Raw genomic sequence first — 24,119 nt, 5'->3', positions numbered from 1 at the left:
TTCCTGGGAGGGATTGAAACTGTTACTAGATTAGATATTAAGTCTTGGTTTGCTGATATAGAGTTTAGCACAAGTAACTCCACTCTGGACCCATTTTTTGTCTTTTAACAATGCCCCCCTTTTGATCAGACTCTCAGTTTAACTGAAAGATGTGATAAAAGTTCAAGGTGTTATCACCACTCCCAGCTACTGGTCTGAAGTTTTCTTAAGTCTTTGTTGATCCTCTGTGTGATATTCATAGGCCGTGATGATCTTTTCTTAATCTCTGTGATATTACATATCATTAATTCAGGTTCACAAATTCTTTTTTTTTTTTTTTTAAGATTTTATTTATTTATTTGACAGACAGAGATTACAAGTAGGCAGAGAGGCAGGCAGAGAGAAAGGGGGAAGCAGGCTCCCCGCTTAGGAGCAGAGAGCCCGATGTGGGGCTCGATCTCAGGACCCTGTGATCATGACCTGAGCTGAAGGCAGTGGCTTTAACCCACTGAGCCACCCAGGCGCCCCCTCAGGTTCACAATTTTTTTTTTTTTTTTTTTTTTTTTTTTTAGATTTATTTATTTATTTATTTGTCAGAGAGAAAGCGAGCGAGAGTGAGCACAGGCAGACAGAGTGGAAGGCAGAGTCAGAGGGAGAAGCAGGCTCCCTGCGCAGCAAGGAGCCCGATGTGGGACTCGATCCCAAGACGCTGGGATCATGACCTGAGCCGAAGGCAGCCGCTTAACCAACTGAGCCACCCAGGCGTCCCAGGTTCACAATTTTTAACCTGGTCATTCTCTTGGTTACTTTTTTGACAGTCCAGGCTTAGGGAGATTATTTGCTTCATGCTTAGCAGCTGTAGACATGCATTTGTAGCTTTTCAGAGAATATAGCATGCTAGGGAGACTACTATGATTATTATAAGCAGGATAATTCCCATGTTTGGAGTGTGCTTTGGAGCCATGGTCTCCAAGACCCAAAGCAATCAAACTCAAGTAAGTCAAAGGAAGAGACCCGATGGAAAGATTCACCATTCTAAGTCAAAGACTCATAAGATCTTATGTCACTGAGTTTCAACTTCCCAAGAGGTGTTAATTCAAGGTTAGTAGGTGGTTTTGGCAACAGCACAGACCTCTCCTTGCTGAACTAAGATAGTTAAAGGCAGTCTCAGTACCAAAAACATCTTTTGCCAAAGAGTCTAGTTAATGGGTACTTAGAGTTTTAGCAGCAGATTCAGGAGTACTTCTTGAAGAGTTAAGGAAAGGGCCCTGCCCATATCCTCATTTTCCTTTTATTTGTAGCCAAGAGAGCACTGATCTGCTAATGGAAGCTAATTTTGAATCATAAATGCCTCCTGATAAGGTCCCTTAGAGTCTGTGGCCTTGGATAGGAAAAGTGACAGTCATGGAGGCCTATAAATTTTTAGAGTTTGCAGACTGGATAGGTGGTTTTATTCTGATTAGCCTTGCCTTATGTCCCTTTCTTCATATAGGGCCTGGTCCCAAGTTTCTTTGGGTTTGGGCTTATTAAAAGAGACTAGGAAATGGACCAAGGGGGTCTCCAGAACCATGGCAGATTGGCGTTTTTGATGATAAATTCAGCAGTCTGAGAGGTTACCCCTCTTAATAGTGGCCTGGGAGATAAAGATGATGGTGTTATCTTTCTAGCCCAATGCTATGGTGAAGCAAAGAAAGAGAAGACAAAAGGGTTTCATGTTTAGTTAAGGTGAGAAGTCTTGATTTGGTGTCTTGGGAGGAAGCAGTCTGCATCCAGGTCAACTACTTTTCTTCCTCAGCAATTTGACTTGAAGGTCTCCAGTGTTTGTACAGGACCACAGATGTCAGGTGAAGCCTTTTTACCTGTGAAAGGTGTGCCTGATGTTTTAGTTCCTGAAGTTTGGCTGCTGTCTGGGTATGAGGAAGACCTGGTGTAGTTCTTTCAAGGAGATTTTAGGGGCAGTCTTTGTTCTTAGTGGTTCCAAATCAAAAAGGAGGGAGATAATTTGAAATACTGGTTTGGAAAGTCATAGCCAAATAATTTAGGAAACTAGAATAATTTAGGACCCAGTTGGTTCTACAGGTATATAGCCTCAAAGATAATGAAATTAAAATTTAATATCAACAAAGGCATAACAAATTTTCTCTGTAGTTACCCTCATTTCATTCCCCAAAGGTAATCACAGTAAAATGCATTTGTTTGTGTTAAACTCGGCTTAACATAAGTGCACCAAAAGAGTTGTTGACCATGTAAGGTTTTTTTTAAGATGCCTTTGCTGGAACTTTTCATAAGGAATCTTATATTGAACTCTGAAAAACCTGGAGACCAGGAAGCCAAGCTAAGGACTCCTCATCACATGACATCTGTTGTAATAACCATCCCATTCAAAGGTTTGATAATTTGGTTAGTATATCCTTTTGTGTCCTGGTAAAGGAGAATAGATTATTACTGAATTTATGTAAATCTCTATATTGCCATGTAAAGACTATTCAAAAGTTTTTGAATTTTGGAGGGATTTGGTAGGGGGAAAAATGTTTCCTCCTTGTTTACAAAGGTATATACTTTACCACATTGCTATAAGTCATAGACAGTTTAAGAAAAAAGATTTCCATAAGTCTACAAACTCAAAATACTAAGGAACCAGCAATGTTTTCAAACAAAAAGTCCTAAAAGTTATAGTTCTTCTCCATTAATAATTGTTCGCTTTAATCCAGTTTCCTTATTAGTTCTGGTGATTTTTTTTTTTTTTTAATACAGTGCAGTTTTATGAACTTAATCTTAACAAAAACTTGGAGTTGTCAAAGTGCTTTCCGTGAATCTCCTTAAAGATGAAGCACTTTTATAGGAACTTTTTTGCAAAACCGTCAGAATAAAACAGTAACTCTGCAAAAGACAAAAGGCTTAAAAATGATTTCATGTTTAAAAGATCTGATGAGTGTTCATCATAATGGAATTGACAAGGAAATTTGGTTATTTTTGTAATATATAACATTTAAGATAACTGCAGTTATGACTGATAACATTATACCAGAATATATCAGATTTCTTGTCGTTAGATACAATTTTTTGGAGTCCTTCTAACATATGTTTATACAAATAAAGCATAAAAAAGCTTAGTATTCTTGACAGTGCTTCTCATGTAACTTTTATCACATAAATCTAATTTAACATCTCCCTTTTGATAAGGAGAGAAGCCATAACTTTTGAGATGTTCCAGGGATCATCTGAAAAATCTCAAGTTAGTTTGAGGTCAAAAAGACATCATTTAGAATTTGATTCTGTAAAGTTTATTAAAACTATCAAAAAGGTTTTGAAACACTTGGTCAAGTAGGATCGTAGGTCACTTTGAAATGATACTTATTTATCCATTTAACCATAGTGACAATTAAACATTTTGAATGCAAACACAGAAAGTTCAGTAGTTGTAAAAACAAACAAACAAAAAAACCCAACAAAACTCTTTTAAAACCTCTTTTAATGTGGAAGACTGAGATTTCAAAAATAATCAAAGACCTGAAAAAAAAATGACATGAAACACAGGAAATTATTTTGACAAGACACAAAATCTGTGTTTTCCAGGAAGAATGCTTATTAAAAGGTAAAGAAAAACCTATTAAAATATTTTTACCAGGAGCAGACAAGTAGTCCTCCAAAAAACTGTCTTTTTAGCAGATGAAGGAAAATTGAGTGCTAATTTTCGCACTACTGACTTTAAAGCTTGCTTTTATAACCCTTACAATAAATTCATTTACTTTTAACCAACTGATCCAAACAAGGTAAGATTCTCTTTCTCTCTTCCCAACTTTCTATTTAATTTGTCCTTTATTTTCCCCTTTTCCATTATGAAATAACCCACTTTTACTTTGGGAAATATATTTCATTTACCCTTAATAGAAATCCATCTTCAAACCTCATGTCTTTTCTAGCCAGAACAAACAACCCATATTCTACTTTCCTTTGAATACGTAGTTCTAGTCATTTTAATTAGATACATTAGAATTCTTAATGCTTAAAAATCTTAATTTCTAGTAAAGAAGTATACAACTGTAAATTGTCTTTTAGAATTAGCATTCTGTGGCTTGGCAAATTTATAAATAATTTCTAGAAACATATGTTTCTCATAGTAAATTTCTCAGCATGGCACAGAACATGTTTACTAATAGACCCAAAATATCTATCTCTAGTTCCTCTGTAAAGGAAGCCAAAAGTGGATAAGCCTATTTTTAGTAATTAGCATTCTTGTGTTTTATCATATTTGGAAATGATTTTGATACTTAATGATTATTCATCCTTTAATTTAACTTAGCAGAACTGTAAGATTTCAGGTTACCAAGAAGGTCTGGGGAGACTATTAAAAAAAAATTTACCTAAAAACTTATCTTGCTTACATCTATTTAATTATTCTCAGTAATCATGTTTCGATTACTTTTAAGAAATTTCATCATACCAAGTTATTTTTCTTGCTGACAACTTTTATAACGGAAAACATGAACTTACTTGACTAATCCAGGTAGAATAAAAGTTGTATACATTATATTCAGTGTCGATAACTCTAAAGATACATTTATTTTAACTAAACCTACAAATTTAAGTAGACTTTAATACTGAATATTTTCCCAGCTCCACCTGAAGTGGAAGAATACTTGGGTTAGTTTCTGTTACTTTTCTGAGAATTCTAGGGACACTTGAATTTGTATCAGCACTTTGTTTTCTTAATGTCAGTTAGATAGAGTTCTTTTACAAATTAATGTTTGGCAATACCATCTGGAGGTAGAAAATACACATGTATAACGTATGTGTAGGTACATATGAACATGTAGACATCCAAATACGTAGATGCAGAGATCATGTAGCTTCTATTTTAAAATTACTGCTGTCAGTCAGATATAATAATACGAAACGAAACTCACTAGTTATGGAAGAAGTTGGATCTAAGTTGTTTTTCTGGTAAGTGAGATAAATTGCGGTTACTTGCTCACATGGTGAAAGCTTTTTACTAATAAGTGTGGAGAAGACATTTAAAAGAAATTTTCATTTTGTCTTAAGTTTTAATTGACTTTTTCACTTCTGTTGTTGTTGTTTGATAAGAATAATCTTCCTGAAGTTGGTCTGTTAACTTGGCAGAATTTTTTTTTTTTTTTTTTAATGGTCTTGTAAACTTTTTAGAGTAGAAAGACAATTTAGACAGGATTACTAGAATGAGTACTTGAATAAAGAAGGATGGAGGAGAGCAGTAGGAGTTGGCATTCATCTTACAGTCTTTTGTTTCAGGCCTCTCTTATGTCTTTAATTTGTCGTTAGCTTTTTACAGTGAATCTTTCAATGAAGCTATTTTGGAATCTTGAAACTTTTTTTTTTTAAGATTGTATTTATTTATTTGACAGAGACACAGCGAGAGAGGGAACACAAGTAGGGGGAGTGGGAGAGGGAGAATTCTGTAGGCTTCCTGCTGAGCAGGGAGCCCAATGCAGGGCTCCATCTGAGGACCCTGGGACCTGAGCTGAAGGCAGATGCTTAATGACTGAGCCACCCAGGTGCCCAGAATCTTGAAACCTTTTGTAGCCTTCTGCATATCAGTTAAAATAGGTATCCCATTCTTTTTGCTTAATCGGCGAGCCCTTAGTTTTTTTTGTGCGCCTCTTAAATGATCTTATTTACTGGAACATTTCTCATAATGGCCACTGTAATTCCCCTGATGGAATTGGCAGTGGTTTGGTAGGACTCTTAACTACAAGTGGAGAGCAACTCACATTTCTGTCCAGCATATCTGCCTCAAATGGGGTTCAACCCATATTTCTGCCCTGTGGTATTTTGGGGCCCCTGACCCACCCTCCAACCAGGTTGGTTACCAAGCTGAGCTCTCAGGACATAACACTGTGAGCTTCTCTAATTCTAGGTTATTTTTAGTAAGATTTTGTTATTTATGTAGATATTTACAGCTTCTGGGATCATAGACTTTTTAAAATAAACAAGTGTCCTGGATTGTGGTTTGCTTAGTCTTTTAGAATTTAAAGATCTTCTTTATTATTTAGTCTTTAATTTTTTTAATTTAAATTTTTATTTTATTTTATGAAAAAAAGATTTTTTTTTTTAGGTAAGCCTTTGGATCCCTGGGAGCCAGATGGATGGCTGGAAGGTAGATGTGCATCTGGGTTGGGAATTTTGTGATGTTTTACAGTATACCATAGCATAGAAAGTTTCTTATGGTGGGCTGGTGACTCCAGTATTAATCCAACGTGTTACTGAACCTGTTAGCTTATCCTAATATTGGAGTCTTTGATTTAGGTGGGAGTGCTCTGACTGATTTTAAGTGCTTTACCTATACCCACCAATTTTTGTGCCTTTTCCCCCCAAGATTCCCATTAACAATAGCCTTTATCTACGTGAACAAAATAAATATACACCTTAACACAGTGGCAGTAACCAAGAGGTTTTACAGCACACCGGCCAAGAGAAGGCCCTGTGTACACCACCAGCACTTCCCAACCTGGCACTGGGAAAGGACTGAACGAGCAGATGTTAAGAATGAGGAGTGTGTACTGGCCTGGGTTTCCAAAAAGGGAAATTGTGGACTGACTCAAGGGCAAGGGGCTTGGGTTCCTGGTGGAACCATCTGCTAGCACCAGCTGACCTGCCCTCAGCTAGAAGCCCTATTAGATTGGGAGCCTGATGGAGGCAGGTGTGGTGTTCAAAGTAAAAGAACTTAACCATGGCTGTTAGGACTGGTGAGAAAGACCTAGAACTTAAGGGTTCTGCAAATACTACTCTTAGGTTTTGTTGCCCTGGATGTCATACAAAGATGACTTTGTATCTTGTCACTGCCACCAAATCAAAACAAAAACAAAGTTCAACTGAATAAACTTCAGAGATCTCACTGACTTTATTCAGCAACTCCAGAATGGGGCAGCATCCTCTCTAGCAAACAGAAAGGAGCTCCAAAGAGTGAACAAAGTGGGAGTCTTTTATAAGTGGAAAGAAAATATGTGGATTACCTCATCTTTCTTTGGAGGGACAGAAGGGGTCTGTTAGAGAATTAACTCCATAATACTCACTGGACAATTCCACATTTACTAGTTTTAAGGTTTTATTCCTGGGATAGGTTGACACTACCTTTAAGTTAGGAATTAAGTCTTAGTTTGCTGCTGTGGGACATAATAGCACAAGTGTCTCCCATTTTTAAACTTTTTTTTTAACGTATTAAATGAATCAAAAAATCATTCTATAATCAATCCATATATAAAATGAATAACTCGATTTAATATTCATAAACTCAGTTTTCATGTGTTGGATTTCCTTGTGGAGACCCCCCCCCAAACCCCCTTAAGACAGCTTACTATAGAAAGCCATTCCTTTGCTTAATCATCTTGTATTCTTAGTGCCCAGGTCTTAATAAATGGCACTGGTAGTTGTTGAGCCTATGAACAGTTAGAATCAAAACTGATTTCTTGATCATGGATTTAAACAGTTAACTGACATAATTAAAGTAGCACATTAATAACTGTTTTCTCCTGGGTATATCGTCTTCTCTGGTGTCACCAGAGAAGAGTGCTGCTTTGACTCTGACTGCTTTTAAGTGCTTTACCTGTACCCACCAATTTTTGTGGCCTTTACCTTTTGGGATTCCCAGTAACAATAGCCTTTATCTACACAAGGTTAGAGTCCCTGTCTTTCTGTATCAGGGTTACTGTAGTTGTTTCTGGATAGGTCTTCCTGTTGCCAAAGTTGTGGAGTTCTCCCATACAATCATATATGCTTTATTTTTACAACTGCCACATACTGTTGTTTTGCTGAATATCTTATGGTAGCCTCTGATGGGGCTCAAAATATGGCACCTTGGCATATTGAGTATCTTAAGTTGAAGGAGTTTGAGAAAACAGAAGGAGAAAGGTCACCCTGCCCACCACCCCCCTTTCCCCTGAAACAGGTTCTAAAACTCTATATGTGAAGTGTACACACCTGGTATTGGGAGGAAGGAAGACATTCTTACCACCAGAGACAGAGAATTTTGGGCTTAGAAATTAGTACAGACAAACCTTGTTAAACCAACCCTTCTCTGTCCAGTCACTTTTTCATCAACTAATACCTCTAGCCTCAACCCCTTTGTTTTGTCAGTTCTTCACAAATTTATTCTTTACCTAAAAGTTGTAAAAGTTTCCTGCTCTGGTCACTACTTCTGGTCTTCATTTTCTTGTGAAGGCTCCCATGTACATATAAAAGTTTTATAAAATTTATGTTTTTCTCCTGTTAATCTCTCTTTGCTAGTTTTATTTTCAGACCCAGCCAGGGACCCTAGGAGGGTCCAAGAAACTTTTCTTTTCCCCTACACCTCCAAGGCCCTATAAGGTCTGGTCTTATTACCTCTTTGACTCCTCTCACTCTTACTTCTAGCTTCACACTAGATGGTCTTTGCCTGGAATGTGCCTCTTCTGGATATCCCCATGGGGAGGTATTTGTTTACTATTACATCTCTAACAAGTAACCATAATCTTGGTGCTTAAAACATTGTGAATTTATGTCTTTCAGTTTTGAAGGTCAGCCCCCTGAAGTGGGTCTGTCTGGACTTTGATCAAGCTGTTGGCAGGACTGCATTCCTTTTAGAGTCTGTAGGGGAGAATCTGTTTTCTTTTCCTTGCCTTTTCCATCTTTTTTGAGGCTGCACATACTGTTTGGTTGGTGGCGGTCCCCTATCTTCAAAGGCAGTTTAGTCTTTTTCTCATGCTGTGTTAGTCTGACACTGACTCTTTAGCCTTCAATTAAAACAACTCTTCTGCTTACACCAGCCCTACCTGGGTAATACTGAATAATCTCCTTATCTTGGAGTCATTTGATTAGCAGCCTTAATACTCTGCAGTTTAAATCCATCTTGTTATATACAACATATTCATAGATTTCAGAGATTAGGATGTGGACACCCAGGTGAGCTCTTGCCCCCCACAGTGGCTAGTTTATATCTCCTCCAAACCCTGCTCAGAGTTCACCTTCTTAAGGATGTCTGCTGTTTAATATTGAAAACTGCCCTCTCTGCATTCTCAACTCCTGCTCAGCTCCACATTTTCTTTTATTCCAAAATTCACTTCTTAATACTGTTAGACTATTTTCTTATATGTGTTCATTAGTGGTCTTCTGTATACACCTCCTGTTGCATATGTACATTCCAGGATTCATCTTCATTACTGTATCTCAAGTAACTGGGACAGTCCTTAGCTCTTTGGAGTTGATTACAAGTGTGTTGGATGGATGATGATGGAGTGAATGAATGAGCAAGGTGTGAAGCTTAAGCAAATATTTCTCATCGGAGCTTTGCTTTTCTCTTGCCCAGCATGGATGCCTGAAGTGGACATAAAATGAAGGGGAGGACTTGGGACTCCTAAATTCATTTGCTTTACTCTCTAACCTCAAAGGTTTTCATCCTGCCAGCTCTTACAACTACAGGAAAGACTCTAGTTTGTCTGTAGGAGCCATAAAGGGCCCAGGGACAGAGAAATGTTGGTGTTCACTGCCAAAGAACATTCTCCCTGTGACTCTTACAGCTGTTCGTTGTATTGTCTCTGGCAGCTCTTGGACCCTTGTTAACCCCAAGGCCAAAAATCTGAGCTTGACAAGGCTGAGGAATCTATAGAGCTGTCAGGCAGCTAAAATGGTTATGGAGGTAGGGTGAAGAATTGACAGGGACTCTAGGATTGAGGAAATCACATGAAGTTTAAAGCCACAAACCTTTATTATTTTAGGAAGGACAAAGGAAAGTGAAGAGGTTTAAAGAAAACAAACTGATGGCTCATTCCTGTAGTTGACACATCAGCCCCGTAATTTTAGTGCTTGATTAAGTTCTTCTGTTGCTTAATTCAGTAGAGCTGAAATATATCCTGAAAATGCCATTTTAGTGGGAAAGATTAAAAATTATGATGTGGGAATGGTGTGTTTGTTAGGTGGATAGCCCCATCAGCTGCTTACCCAGCTCTCATCTGTAAGTTCTCATTACTCTGCTGATTATTTCCAGTGCTTTAGATCCCTGCCTTGTATTCCCCAAAGGAAAATGCTTTTGGGCCAAAGTTTCTGGCTTTATTTTGGTAGTTTCTCTTCTTAAACTTTAGAGACAAATGCCTTCTGTTTACCTTGTTAACTTGGCTTTTAGAGAGGTTTGTAGTCAAAGGGAAGACTTTGCACTTCCCTGATTTTGTCCTCGTGTTCCTGCTACTCATGGTATTGAGAATCTGTTAGCTTGGAAGGAAGTGTCCAGACCAAAGTCACTTTATCCAAGCTGGACCTTTCAAAATGAGAGAGAAATGCTAGTTTTAACCCTGGCCAAAGTTCTTTTTAGAGATAATGCCTTTTATATTTGCTTAAACATTCTAGTCTGCATCAAATTAAAACTATTTGAGATCCATAACTTAGTTATGATGCATTTTTAAACACCTTTGTTATAAAGACCTCCCCCCCCCCCTTTTCTTCCATCTACCTCTACTTCTGCCATTTTCCTTAAGTTAGACCCAGATTCCAGATGTGACATCTCCATAACCTTGCTGGCCAGAGGTTGGAGTACATTTATACTATGTTTTTGTCTTGGCATCCAGCTTTTATGTAGTTGGCAATTTGACATGATAGACTCTTGAAATACTTGAAAGTACACAAGTGATCACTTAAGATAGTTTCTCTTTGTTATGCTGTTTAACAAGAATTTGGATTTTAGTGGATAAGCGTGGCTTATGGAGCATGCCAGAAATTGAAAATATGCTTTCATAATTATCTCTGGTTTGAAATACTTGAAGTGGAATAGAAGAAAGCTAATAAGTTCGCATGTGTTTAGGGAGGTCATGCCCTTTCATGCTCAGCTTTTTAAAAAAGAATAACTGTTCTTGTCCTTTGGTATGTTTTCACATGCTTAGTCTATACAACCAGGGATATAGATATGTGATGGGTATGGCTGGGGGCCTTCCAGGCAGATGGAATTGCATGAGCAGAGCCAGAGAATGTATAGCTTTGCATTTATTGCAACTGTTTGAGGGACAAGGAATGGTTCAGATTTTTAGTTGCTTGAATATGTGGGCTGGTAAAAGAAGTTCTAGAGGGTCTCAGATGTTTATACTGTTTATACCAAGTAGTTTGAACTTAATTTGATAGACAACAGGGAACTATCGCAGGTTTAAGAAAATCTATTAGGGAGTAGTAGTATTAGTGTGGATTAAGATGATGAAGAGCCTTTGGGAAAACTATAGTTCAGTGGTTCAGATGTTGAAACATGAGGCCCCAAATTCGGTTTATAACTGTGACAGTGGAAAAATCCAGGAAGATGGACAGGCCTCACCAGGGGATGTGCAGTGGTCTCTCAGTGGTCCTACTATGACTTTAAACTGCAAAGGCCTGTTCCCCAAATCAGGTGGGATCTAGGTCTTAGAAAACGTTTTTTTTTCCCCTTGCAGACATTGTACTTAATGAGAATTCTCAGAATATATTTAGGATGTTTTTGATTAGCAGTCTGTCTTATTTGGTAGTTGTCTGTAAGAGGTTGAACCAGGAAGGAGACTGATGAACCTTAGGTTTCAGAACTCTGTATTAGGTGGTTTGGAAAATAGGGACTTTTGTTTCCTCTCATGTGAAAATTTTTGGAACCAGGTAGATGAAATCAAGCAATAACATTGGTTACCTAAAAATCCACTGCTATAAGAAAATTTAGAAGTTATAGTACACAGAAGGCCATTTAAATAAAAAAGGAAAAAAATGAACTTAAAAAGTTTTTATGGAGTTTTGGAAGTAAACTGTGTGGATGTGAAGACATTGAGGCTTGCCAGGCCTCCCCTCCAACCCCCTGGAAAATCATGATTCCACCAAACACCTCATCATTATCTCTTGGAGCCCAGGGAAAGTTTAGAATATTTTAGATTGAACTATGCCAAATTGCCTTTCATAAATTACTATGTGGAGAGTAACAGGAGAAAAAGGCGTCTTAATTGGCATAATTGATGTTTAAATTAAGATGTGAACATATATTGAAATACTATTTTTTCAGCTTTAAAATGAATGGTTCTGTGTTGCTGGAATGCCCCCCCCCCCGCCAGTTTCAGAGTCCATAGAATCTATAAATAGTGCAGGCCGTGTTGTCTGTGGTAGATTGAGTAGAGCAGAATCGCCTGTCCTTAAGTGAAGGGGAAGTAGCTTTACATTTTTAGTAACTGAATTGTTGGCAGCATAAAGGTAAGGGCCATGTGAGCAACTTATTTATAACTTTCCATAAAGGTATGTGTCTGCCCTCAAGCAGAGAAACTGTCTGGGGGTGCTTGAAATGTAAAAGTGCAGTAGAATCATTTTCCATACACAGCCTTCCTGGCTAGTTGGTGCAGTAAAGTGATTGTTCACATCCCTGGGGCTGTCAGAAGGAGGGGTGTCAGTAGATTAGCTTATTAGTGTCGCCTCCTGTGGAATAGACGGGACCAAGGCCATTAAATGTGAATCTATGGTTTTATGTAGTGAAAAATGTTAGATACCAATTCCCAAGGGTATTCAGGACATACATTTAAGCTTGGTTTAAACTCTTGGGTGTGGTCCTACCTATTCTACACATGTGGTGTAACCACAATTAGGTTCTTGTCAAAATATTTCATGGATATAAAAAACACTTTATTTCTTCACAGGTTTAGTTCAACTCTAAGTAGGTTTTTTGCTTTTTAAATAAAAAACATGGAATCATGTTTTATCTGATAACAGTGGGAGAAGGGAGGAGGTGTAAAATATTTTCATGGCATCCTGTAAAGAGTATGTTAAACCCTTTTGGTAGATGCCAGAAAATGGAATCCATTGTTTGTTAATGTCATCACTCGCAACAAGAGTATTTCACTTATCAGCCAGGTTTTAACTCCAAGGATGAAATTTTTATAATCCTAAGTACCCAAGTAAAATATGTTTTTGGCTCTCCTTTGTTACACATTGTCTATTTTCAGAGACTGAGTTTTTCTGAATATTCTGTTGACAATTTAAAGGATCTGCATATATGGCTAAAATGTAAACTTTGGCTTTTGTGCCAATATTGTGGCTCTGTTTAGTATTTGGGCAAGTTGTAATAAGTGGTAAATGGCTCATTAACTATATTGGAAGCCTCATAGCAGCGCTAATTTCAAATCGTGCTGCGTTTACAATTTACATATTAAAAAACATTCACTTGATTTCGTTCAGGGACAAAGCTGACATCCTATATAAACATTACTCCAAACAATTCTATTTATTGGTCCAATTATTTCAATTGAAAGATGCTGGTTTACTGCCTCTTAGTATATGTGAACAATTCTCAGTGAAACTGTTAGAGATCAGTTGGACGGTGGTGGCAAAATAACCTCACAGGGTTTCGATTCACTTTTAATTTTAAGTCCCAGGATTAAGGATCATTTATACTATAATGTAACAGTGTGGGCAAATATAGTTTCCCTTTAATGCCTTTCTGATATTTTGGGGAAAGGATGCTTTTATGCAAAGCATTCACTTATGAATTGCATGAGTGCCTTTTCTCCCTATAAATTTCATTCACATTTCCTTCCTTCTCCCACATCCTTAAGAGGCAGGACAGCATGCAGTGTTTTTGGTTCATTTTATTATTTAAAAATTTTTTTGAGATGTGGTTTAAGGTAGTTCTTCAGGATAGATGTCAAGGTAACTAGTTAATACTGTTTGAAAATCAGGCTCTTAATTAAAAATGCTTAATTTGTGCAAGAAAACTACATGTTAAAATGAATTTGGAAAGATTAGATTGGAATTGCCTCAAATTCAATTAAGCCACACTGCATGGACGTGCTGGGAATATCAATACAATCACTGTAAATTTTGTACAAACTGATTTGTTGCATTATCTTGCTCATCTAACATACGGTACTTTTTGTGTCCATATTGCAGACGGCAACTCCAAACTAACATGGCAGTCAGACTGTGTGATGTGGCTTCTCTGCTTAGAAGTGGTTCGTGGGCAGCAGAGCCTTGGACTGGGGTCTGTGGGATTTTTCTTAAATTCTGTAGGCTACTTTTTTTTAGCATGTTGCAGGAGTGCTGAGGCCATACCAAACACTTGAACTTTTCATTTGGCATACTAATTATTCTTACATTTAACCTATTGCGGTATGGCCATCATTAGGACTTAAAGCACATTGCAATTTTAACCATAGTGGTATATGTAGCATCAGAACCATGCTTTTCTATGTAACTTTTTATAATCTAAATTAGGATTTAGTGCAGACTCAAAGAAAAGAGTGACAAGCTTTTTTTTAAAGAAACAAAAAAGTTTTGGTATGGTCTGAATACTAAGTTACCGTAATTCTTTACATTCTGTTTACTATGTATTTTTTTGGTTACTAAATTTTGAAGTTATTTACAATTCCTGATGCTCAAAAAAAAAAAAAAAATTGTTGAAATTGTAAATCTGGCTGAAAATTATTTGCCCAGTAACTGTTGAAAGAGTTTGCATTCTGTGAACAGTTGTGTTGAGCCTATCAATGGAATATGCATTATTTGTAAAATATAGCACATTAGTATCATTTTATTCTGAGCAGATGGTCCTATAGCTGAGAGATGCTGTAATTTTCAGCGCACACAGCCTACTGCAGCTGTTCACTTGAATGTTGGCTTAGGAGCTCATTCTTGCCACCTGAACATGGAAATAAATGTGCAATTAAGTGAGGAGTGTTTGTTGTCCTTGCTAAATCCTGCTAATTTCAGTCAATGAACAGTTTATATTTCGCATGCCATCCCAGTGAGTTAAATCCAGATCTCATATTTGGGGTTCATATAGTTTCTACACATACCCTAATTTTTGAACAGCGATTTGTTTTAATTGGCCTTGGCCACTCTCGCAACTCATTGTTTTCATAAATGCTGGGCAAAGGTTAATCCCATAAGAGTTTTGCTGTGGAAAGTGACCCATAGCTAATATTCTACAGAATGGAAGTTATGCTTTATTAGGAAATTTGAAAACTCCTTTCTCAGTTTCAGATAAAGTTGTTAATTACAATAAAATGCATGTCTTGAATTGTTTCACTTTTTTTTCTTGCAGATTTCTAAAGTTTTCTTTATTTTCCCTTGCTCCTTTAAGTACTGTAAGAAGAACACTTACCCAAGAGAGGTAGCTTGCAGCTTGTGTCAAAGAAATACGTATTTCTTTGAAAAGGAAAGGCAGTCATGGAGGGTTTAGGTTGTTTGATATTTGATAGGTAGTCTGGATTTTGTCTATTTTTTTTTTTTTTATCATGATAGCATGGAGTCTTGCCAGTCTGACCAGTCTTAATCTGGTGAGTTGACCAGTCTCAATCTATCCTATGCTGCCTTCTTTTATAAACATCTCTCGGCAGTCGAGATTTCTTCCTGTATGTAGGCTTATCCACTGTTGTGCCCTTTTATTTTTCTTAGGTAATATGCTTTTTAAAAGACTTTTTTTTCCCTCTTGTAACACTCTTTTCCTCTACTTTGCTTTTTAAAAAATTTGCCTCAAATTCTTTGCCTTTTATATGTTAGAGAACTTCCCCCAAAACTAGCATTCCATCAATTCAGAATTGTCAGTTTTGAGAATTAGTTCTTTGTGGAGATGAGAGCTGTGTTGAATGAAATAGGAAGGATAATTCTTTCACTGATGCTTTGATTTTTGGATTCCCCCGCAATCTTGGCTGACCAAAGTAGATACCTTTTGGAAGATGGTTCTAGAAAATTTGGGGCTGTGGTTTGTAACTCTTTTGCTCAAAGGTCGTAGCACTGATTTGTAGAAACTAGATCCAAATTTGCTTAATAAGTAGATTTTTAGAATAGCCTGAACAGTTTGAGGCCATTTTCCCCAAATCTGCTACTTATCCTGTATTTGGAGTTTATAGGTACCTTATTACTTGCATTTCAACAGGCTTATGTGCTCAAATGAAAATTCCTTGGGCTGGTCTGTTTGCAAAAGTTGAAATATTTATGTTATTGTTTTGGTGACCTGGATAGGTTTTTATTTATTTTTTAATTTTTAATTTTTAATTTTTTTATTTTTTATTTTATTCCCATTTAAAGTTTGAGTCAAGGCGAAATGCCATATTGAATTGTTTGGGGATTCTGTTTTGATGCTGTAGATCAGTTGCCTTGTTGGTGATCTTTAGCTGGCAAGGTTGACAAGAATAGCTTGTTAGATTCTACAAGGTACGCTAAATACTCATAGCTTCTTATCCAAGTTATCCTACAAATCCTTTTCATGCCCTAACATTTGAAATCTAATATTTTTTCTTATTTCTTACCAACAGAAGAGGTATAAGATACTGTCAATCAAAAACATTTTCAATATGTAACCAAAACAGTACATGTTGACAAATTTATATTGTTAAAGTACTCTTGCCTCCTTGATTTTAAGTTAATGGATGTATGTCAGTTTTAGAATATTGAAACTCTTAGGCTAACTGAAAATCTCTTCAGAGTTTGGAAGACCATTTTTTGATTTGTCTTTTGGTAGCATGTTAAGCACTTCTGTTTCGTAGAATGATATTAGTCAGGGTTTAGTTTCATGCCCTTTGGTACTAAATTTTCTTGAGTGTTTGGATACTGCAGGTGAGTAAGGGTATGTGACTAGACCCAAAATGCGGTTCTAGAGAATGTTTAACATTTAGAGTGTGCTTTTTTATGTGCATGTATGGAATATGTATGTGAAAGTATAATTGTGAACTTAACTTGACTAGCTTAATATAAAGTATAAATTAGCGTAGGTGTTGTACTTTTTGTTGAAGCTTTATTGTAATTTTCAGCAGAATGACTTGTATTTAGTGACAAGTATTTACATTCTTGGTTGGAATCTCTAATAGTTTGTGAAATATGAATTCTGACATTTCTTGTTTTCTCTGTTTTTAGCAGGTAATTGCTGCCATGGAAACACAACTGTCTAATGGGCCAACTTGCAATAACACAGCCAATGGTCCAACCACCATAAACAACAACTGCTCGTCACCAGTTGACTCTGGGAACACAGAGGACAGCAAGACCAACTTAATAGTCAACTACCTTCCTCAGAACATGACCCAGGAGGAACTAAAGAGTCTTTTTGGGAGCATTGGTGAGATAGAGTCCTGTAAGCTTGTAAGAGACAAAATAACAGGTATGCAGTTTCATATGGGTTACTTACCTTTAAAGGATTATGTTTCTTGTGTGAGAAAATAAGAAGTTTACTGCCTGTAGATCATTCAGTGCTGCAGTTTTACCCATCTAGGTATTCTGTTACTGACTACATTAGCAGGATGAAACTTAGTTTTAAAAGTTTTGTTTTCCTTTTAAAGCATAAAATATTTTTATGGACAGTATGTATTTATAACTAGACTTTTATATACCATATAATGTGCAATAACATCTTTGAAAAATGTTTCAGGAGTGTGCGTATGTCTGAGACAGAAAGTATCATATTAACCTTCAGTTTTTAGTTTCCTGAGCTTATATGATTTAGCATTTTTACAGTGAGATATAGGAAGTTTATTCTGTTTGGGAGAAGGAAGAAACTTCTTAAAATGTCCTGTCCTTTAAGTCCTTTAGTTCTGCTTTTAATATATATTACAGAGTAAATAGTAATATTCACATTGTCAATGTATAAATACTTGCACTGATATAATTTGAGTGTAGCAAGATCTTATGTTCTGTTCTTTGACAAGGAAAGGAAAAAGTGGTGTATGAGTGTTCTTCTTATCGTAAAGATAAAAACGAAAGTCTGAGTAATTTGAACTTTAATGCATTTTGGGTTTTGGGTAGTGGAGAATAACCTTAGTATTTTGTAAGATTCAACTAAATATTTAGAATAAGCCATAGTCTAATTGAGCATGTTCTTGGGATAATGTTTCTTGTAGGAGTTGTTCTGAAACAATGAAAATGTACAAAGTTAAGTGTAGAAAGACTTAACTTTCTCATGTCATTATTAAGTTTGAGGGGTGATGTATATTAAATTGCTTTACATGGCTTATAACTCAAACTATAAAAACTAAATATTTGAAATGGGCAGAGAATACCTAAAGGCAGTGAGAAGAGTTTGACCAAGAATCAAATCAACTCTTGGCTTCAGGTCTCTGTAGGTAAATGAGGTAGAGGCTTAAGAAAGGGGTCACACTAGGTGATTTCTGCAGTCATTTTTACTTTGTCTGAGATAGTACCTTTCTTTTATCAAGACAGCAGGACTTACTGCATCCAAGGTGGGAGAATGTGTTCTTAGAGCAATCACCTCAGCTTGGCCTCACAATCCTATTTCCTGGAGCTACAAATTGAAACTCACAGAGGGAACATACTTAAATCAAGTAAAAACCTAAGTAAAACCTGGTTGTCATCAGTCCATACTGAATAATTACACTTTAACTAGTTATGTTACTTAGATGTTCACCACAGTATCATCAGGGAAATTATTATCTTTTTTTTGGGGCGGGGGGGGGGATACTGATAATCCAATGGAGAATATTTTTCCATTTCTTTTTCTAAAATCGGTGTTAGCATATGTGAAGTTTATAAACCATTTTTGAAAAGTTGAAAAAGTTAGAAAACAAATGGCTCCTTTAAAAAAAAAAAGGTTTTATTTTATTTATTTGACAGAGAGATAGTGAGAGAGGGAACACAAGCAGGGGGAGTGGGAGAGGGAGAAGCAGGCTTCCTGCTGAGTGGGGAGCAGACTCTGGGCTCGATCCCAGGACTCTGGGATCATGACCTGAGCCGGAGGCAGATGCTTAACAACTGAGCCACCAGGTGCCCCAAGAACAAATGGTTCTTAATACATTTGTCCTGACACTAAATTTTATTGTTTTTAGCAAAACAGCTTCTTCATATGTGACTTTTTTTTTTTTTTAAATATTTTATTTATTTATTTGAGAGAGAGACAGTGAGAGGGAGCATGAGCGAGGAGAAGGTCAGAGAGAGAAGCAGACTCCCCATGGAGCTGGGAGCCTGATGCGGGACTCGATCCCAGGAATCCAGGATCATGACCTGAGCCGAAGGCAGTCGTCCAACCAACTGAGCCACCCAGGCGTCCCTTCATATGTGACTTTTGCAACCTCCTTTATGACTGTCTGAAAAATGGTATAAAGGCCATGATATCAGTGATGTGATTTCTGGGTTAATTGCTTAGTAACTGTCCCTACCATGAAAAAAAAAGATGCTTGAACTAGGATATAAATGTTGAATTTTTTGTTATGATACTGTGAGTAGATAAAAATAGAGAATAAATCTTATATCCTTTTTATTAGGCACCTTCTGCAGAAAATATTTCCAAGATTTTAATCTTTCATCTCTGGTTGATCTTGAATTATCTTACTCTTCCATAAGTCTTTTACTAGAGCTGTTTTATGGTGCAACAAATTTGAATTGTATGTCTTCATACCCTTTGCCTCCCTATCTTCAGTGTGATAAACAATGGTAATAGAACCACAGTGCATGGTAATATGAAGGACATGTTGGATACTGGCAAAGTGCGTTAATATTTCCTGTCCAGTTCCTTTATACCCCATCAACACCCCATTGTCTGTTCGGTGAGAGGGAGCCATGAACATATTTTCCCACCATGGTAAAATATCTGTTTAAAACTTATTAATAAGCGAACGGAGTATCCAAGAACATCCACAGTGGGCAGGAGGGTCCTAACACATTTTCTAAGCTTTATTTTAAGAGACACAATCATACTTGTTCTTCAGAGGAAATGTTCCATTGACAGACAAATTTGAGAAATGCTGCCCTTCATAGTTTCCTATGTAAGAGCCAAATTGCAGATCATTAGCATATTAGAACCATACATTAAAATCCTACAGTAAAGAAGCTGGTTTTCTGGCCTTATTCGACCACAAAACTCATTTGAGGGGATATCTCCCCAATACTAGATTTCCATCGAGCATATAAAGGGTTTTGCTATGAAAGCTTTTGAAATCATTTTACAGATTATCATACATTCTGAAACTCTTCTGTAACCTGTTCATATCAAAGTTCATGAGCATGTTTCATAAATGAACATCCATGATAATGAACTGTGTATTGTAAAAGGTGAGCAGGTAAATAAGAATACAGAGCACCTCTTCTAGTAACCCTTTTTTGTCTTAGTCCAGTGACATCTCATTCTTAGTATGGGTTAAAGTGGTGTTCAGAAGGGTCTGACTCATTTAGTCTCAAAGCCCAAATTTAAATGTGTATATATATTTTTAAATCCTGAGTTTCTTCGTTAATATTTGTATTGAACAAAATAGTATAGTAAATGGTAGATTTAAAACTGGATTTTGAATGGTTGTACTTTGCCAAGTGAGCATATCTTCCTAAGAAACTGCTGTTAACGTGCCTAGAAAGATTGGAAGAATTTGTGAGGATGTGGACACTGCCCTTTGGTGTATTTAGCATTAGCCGGTTGATGCAGTTTCTCAGTACGCATTTGTAGGGTCAAGTCTGAGTTCCTTGGTCTATCTGTCCAACTTATCCTGCCTCCTGGGGAGCTCCTGGGCCAGCTTTTTGTATTCTGATTTTGTAGGAGGTGAACATTAATTGTCTGGGTTGTAAGAAAACTATGAGGTCACTCTTTGGGAAGAATATTCAAATTGCTCTTTTTCATTTTTCTTTAATCTTTGCCTGCTTAAATAATGCTGAATTAGGAAATTGTATCTCAGGTTTAAAAAAAAAAAATCCAGTTAGGAAAATATGTGCCTCTTGCCTAAGTCCTAAAAGTGAGTATATAATTTTAGATTGTGGTGTTGTTGGCAAATTAATGTCACTATTTTGATAGAATGAGGATTAGAGAAATACATTAAGGCACCTTTCAGTAGTAAATATAGTACTCTCTTTGGCCTAAATTCTATTTATTATTATGTTGTTTTTCAGGTCCTTTCTTTGGTCTCATGCCCAGCTTTATGCTTCATCCCATTTCCTGTCTATAGACATTCATCATGAGAAACCATTGCTGCTCATACAGTTTAGCTGATGTCGGTCCATCTCTTTGGGTTTATGTACTTTAGAGTCCTTGACACCTGCTGATGCTGCATTCTAGAGGAGTGAACTGGATTTTATGAGGCAAGGAGTGAGTAATAGAGTTTTAGAATCAGAAATGTCCTTGAGATGACCTTAGATAGCTCCTTCACAGGTGATCGGAAGTCGAGGTTTGTTTAAATGACTGAATAGTCCAAGACTTCTTAGCTGTTAAGTGGTAGAGCAAGGACCAGAATTCCAGTTTTCTGCTTCTTCCCTGGGATATTTCCTCCTTGTTTCTTGTTAGAGGCCAGAACTCTTTAAAAATTAACCACAGGACCAACTGATGAATTTATAGTGAGACACCTAACTTGTATAGATCCACTGAGGGGCATCTTTTGGTGGGTGTGTCTTCTTTAGAAGGGGGAAATAAGAGAGTTTTGAGAATCAAGGACTGATGGATACATAAAATGAAGGAGAACATCCATGTTGCTCTATAAAACTTGTACTCTATAGTTGTGAATTTGGGTATTTTAGTTCAGTGATTGCTAAATCTGGCTCCCCATCCTCATGTGAGAGAGTTTTAAAAAATACAGATTCCGGAGGCTTTGGGAATCCGTTGTCAGAAAGTTCCTCAAGTGATTTTGATGGGCAAAAAAGCAGTTTTGGGAATCAGTCTTTTCAAGTATAATCAGTAGAGTTACCTGGTTTGGAATCACTTGGGATGACCACCAGAAATGCAGCTTCCTGGGCCCTGCCCAAACCTACTGAATCAGAATCTTTGAAGTAGGGCCCAGAATGTTCCATTTACCTGAGAGTTATCCACTACTTTTCCTGAATATTTTGCATGGAGGTAGAACCAGAATATTCCAGGTTTACCCGAACTCTGGCTGGAGATGGGTGGGAGAGTTGTAATGATTGCAGTACCTTATCTACAGACAGCTGTGGTGGTGTCCCTTCCCCAGTGGTGGTTTCTGATGAACCTCCTGGGGGTGCAGGACTAGAGGTGTCAAGTTTAAAAGTCACTAGGCTAGGGGTGCCTGGGTGGCTCAGTAGGTTAAAGCCTCTGCCTTCGGCTCAGGTCATGATCCCAGGATCCTGCAAGGGAGCCTGCTTCCTCCTCTCTCTCTGCCTGCTTGTGATCTGTCAAATAAATAAACAAAATCTTTAAAAAAAAAAAAAAGTCACTAAGCTATGTCTTTACCGAATATCTAACCTGTCTCTGAAAGGGTTTGTATGTGTGTACATATGTATAATTGGTTTTCAAACCTCCAGCGTACCTTGTTCTGGGTCATTGTTACTTTTCCTTTCTTCTAATGGAAAAGCAGAGAGGTAAGTTAGGTGAAGACTTCAGGTAATGAGTGATGCTCCTTTTTATCTTGATGTAATGTCTGCACTGTTATTCCAGGACTTGTCAGAGGTGGGTCCTGTGCTGACCTCATCTGCCAACAAGAATCTTTCAGACAAAAAGGAAAAACAAACACCCAAACAAACATATACAAATTGTAGGGGACCCAAGGAGAGACTTTGCCAGTGTCTATCCTTGGATGATTACCTTTGAACAGATAGCACCACCTATGCTGCACAGTTCCGCCACTCCTCTTTTTTTTGTTTTCTTCTTTAAATAGGGTTTAAGCTAGATTTAAATTATAGCTTTCTTGCTTCCTGAGAATATTCTCCCCTCCTCTTTAAGATTTTGACTATTTATTTGAAAGAGAGAGAAGGCACAAGAGAGGGGAGGGGCAGAGAGAGAGGGACCAGGGAGCCTGATGTAGGACTTGATTCCAGGACCCTGAGATCATGACCTGAGCTGAAGGCAGACGCTTAACTGACTGAGCCACCCAGGCGCTCCCCTCTTCTCTTCCTTTTAAAAATAAATATAATCTTTGCTTTTCAGGATTGAAGTATTAAGTGGTATTTTATTTTTCTAATTCATACCTTCAAATTTAATAACATTTATTTACTGTGATAAAGTCAATTACAGTGAGCCTCAGGCTGTTTTGATGAACATTAATTTGAAAAGGTGGTTGTATGTGTCTGTTGCAATCCTTAAGTCAGCTTTTGGATGTCCATAGTATGAAGAGATTAAGAATTGATTCTTTCAGACAAGTAGTTGAAGAGGGCAGGGTGGGTGGGTGGTTGTTGGTAGTTTAATGAATACCTCACATTACATACTTTGGGAGCTGTTTATTTAGAGATTTAGTGGAAAGACTGGTGTGTCCTTAGGTCCTCACAAAACAAGGGCATCTTTGCTCTACTAGTAAATGCTTTGGTGGTCCCTAATGTATCAACTGTGGAATACAATACATTTCAATATGGCAATTTTTAGATTTTAGTGACTAAATTTGTATAAAGTATTATTTTTATAAAATGATTTTTTATTTTTGGTGGTGGTCCTGAACAAACTTTTTTAATTGACCCTTCTTTTGTTTTCAAAGATTTTTAAACCTATTTTAAATGACTAGTCAGTCATTTAAAAAAAATTGTTACCATTGTAGAAGCTTTTTATGAAGTTTTTGGGGAAAAACTTCAAAATTCTGTGTTCACTTTTCCACTTAAACCTTGAACTTGGGGTGTTTTATGGAATAAATTTCAATGTCCGCATTGAATGATTTAGATGAAAACTTAAGGATGATAAAATTTATCAAATTTGAGAAACTAAGTGCAGTTCTTTATCAATATCATTTAGGAAAATCTTTTCCTTAATTCTCTTAATTTAATTCATAGGCCCCTAGGGCCTGAACATACCAAGATAAATTAGACAGTTTTTATTTTCCCTTAAAGATTTTATTTATTTATTTATTTATTTGACAGAGAGAAATCACAAGTAGATGGAGAGGCAGGCAGAGAGAGAGAGAGAGAGGGAAGCAGGCTCCCTGCTGAGCAGAGAGCCCGATGCGGGCCTCGATCCCAGTACCCTGAGATCATGACCTGAGCCGAAGGCAGCGGCTTAACCCACTGAGCCACCCAGGCGCCCAAAGATTTTATTTATTTATTTGACAGAGATCACATGTAGGCAGAGAGACAGGCAAAGAGAGAGGCAGAAGCAGGCTACCCACCGAGCAAAGAGCCCGATGTAGGGCTCGATCCCAGGACCCTGAAATCATGACCTGAGCCGAAATCAGAGGCTCAACCCACTGAGCACCCCCAGGCGCCTCATGTGCACTGAAGTTCACACACAAAAAATTGAAACTCAAAAGTTAAGTGGTTAGACTTGGGGGCTTGTACCATTTTACCAAAAGGAAAGGGGGCTGGGT

At 37.3% G+C, this 24,119-nt stretch overlaps 1 protein-coding gene across 13 annotated transcripts in view; it reads left to right on the top strand.

Moving 5' to 3' along the window:
* The window catches only part of ELAVL2 (ELAV like RNA binding protein 2), a 170,564-nt gene that overhangs the window by 82,196 nt on the left and 64,249 nt on the right, over positions 1-24,119 (top strand). For 6 of the 13 annotated variants that reach the window (XM_082695404.1, XM_082695401.1, XM_082695403.1 and 3 more), the window contains 2 exons: positions 13,852-13,942; positions 16,813-17,056. In XM_082695404.1, coding sequence (XP_082551530.1) covers positions 13,871-13,942; positions 16,813-17,056 — 316 coding nt within the window. In that variant the 5' untranslated portion in view covers positions 13,852-13,870. Of the gene's footprint in view, positions 1-13,851; positions 13,943-16,812; positions 17,057-24,119 lie in introns of those variants that run through there. The other 7 variants (XM_082695406.1, XM_082695405.1, XM_082695395.1 and 4 more) reach the window with 3 other exon arrangements.

The sequence above is a fragment of the Mustela nivalis genome (genome assembly GCF_964662115.1).
Source record: "Mustela nivalis genome assembly, chromosome: 13".
NCBI classification, from domain to species: Eukaryota; Metazoa; Chordata; class Mammalia; order Carnivora; family Mustelidae; genus Mustela; species Mustela nivalis.
The sequence above is the reverse complement of the archived record's forward strand: the minus strand, read 5'-3'. Positions and strand labels throughout refer to the sequence as shown.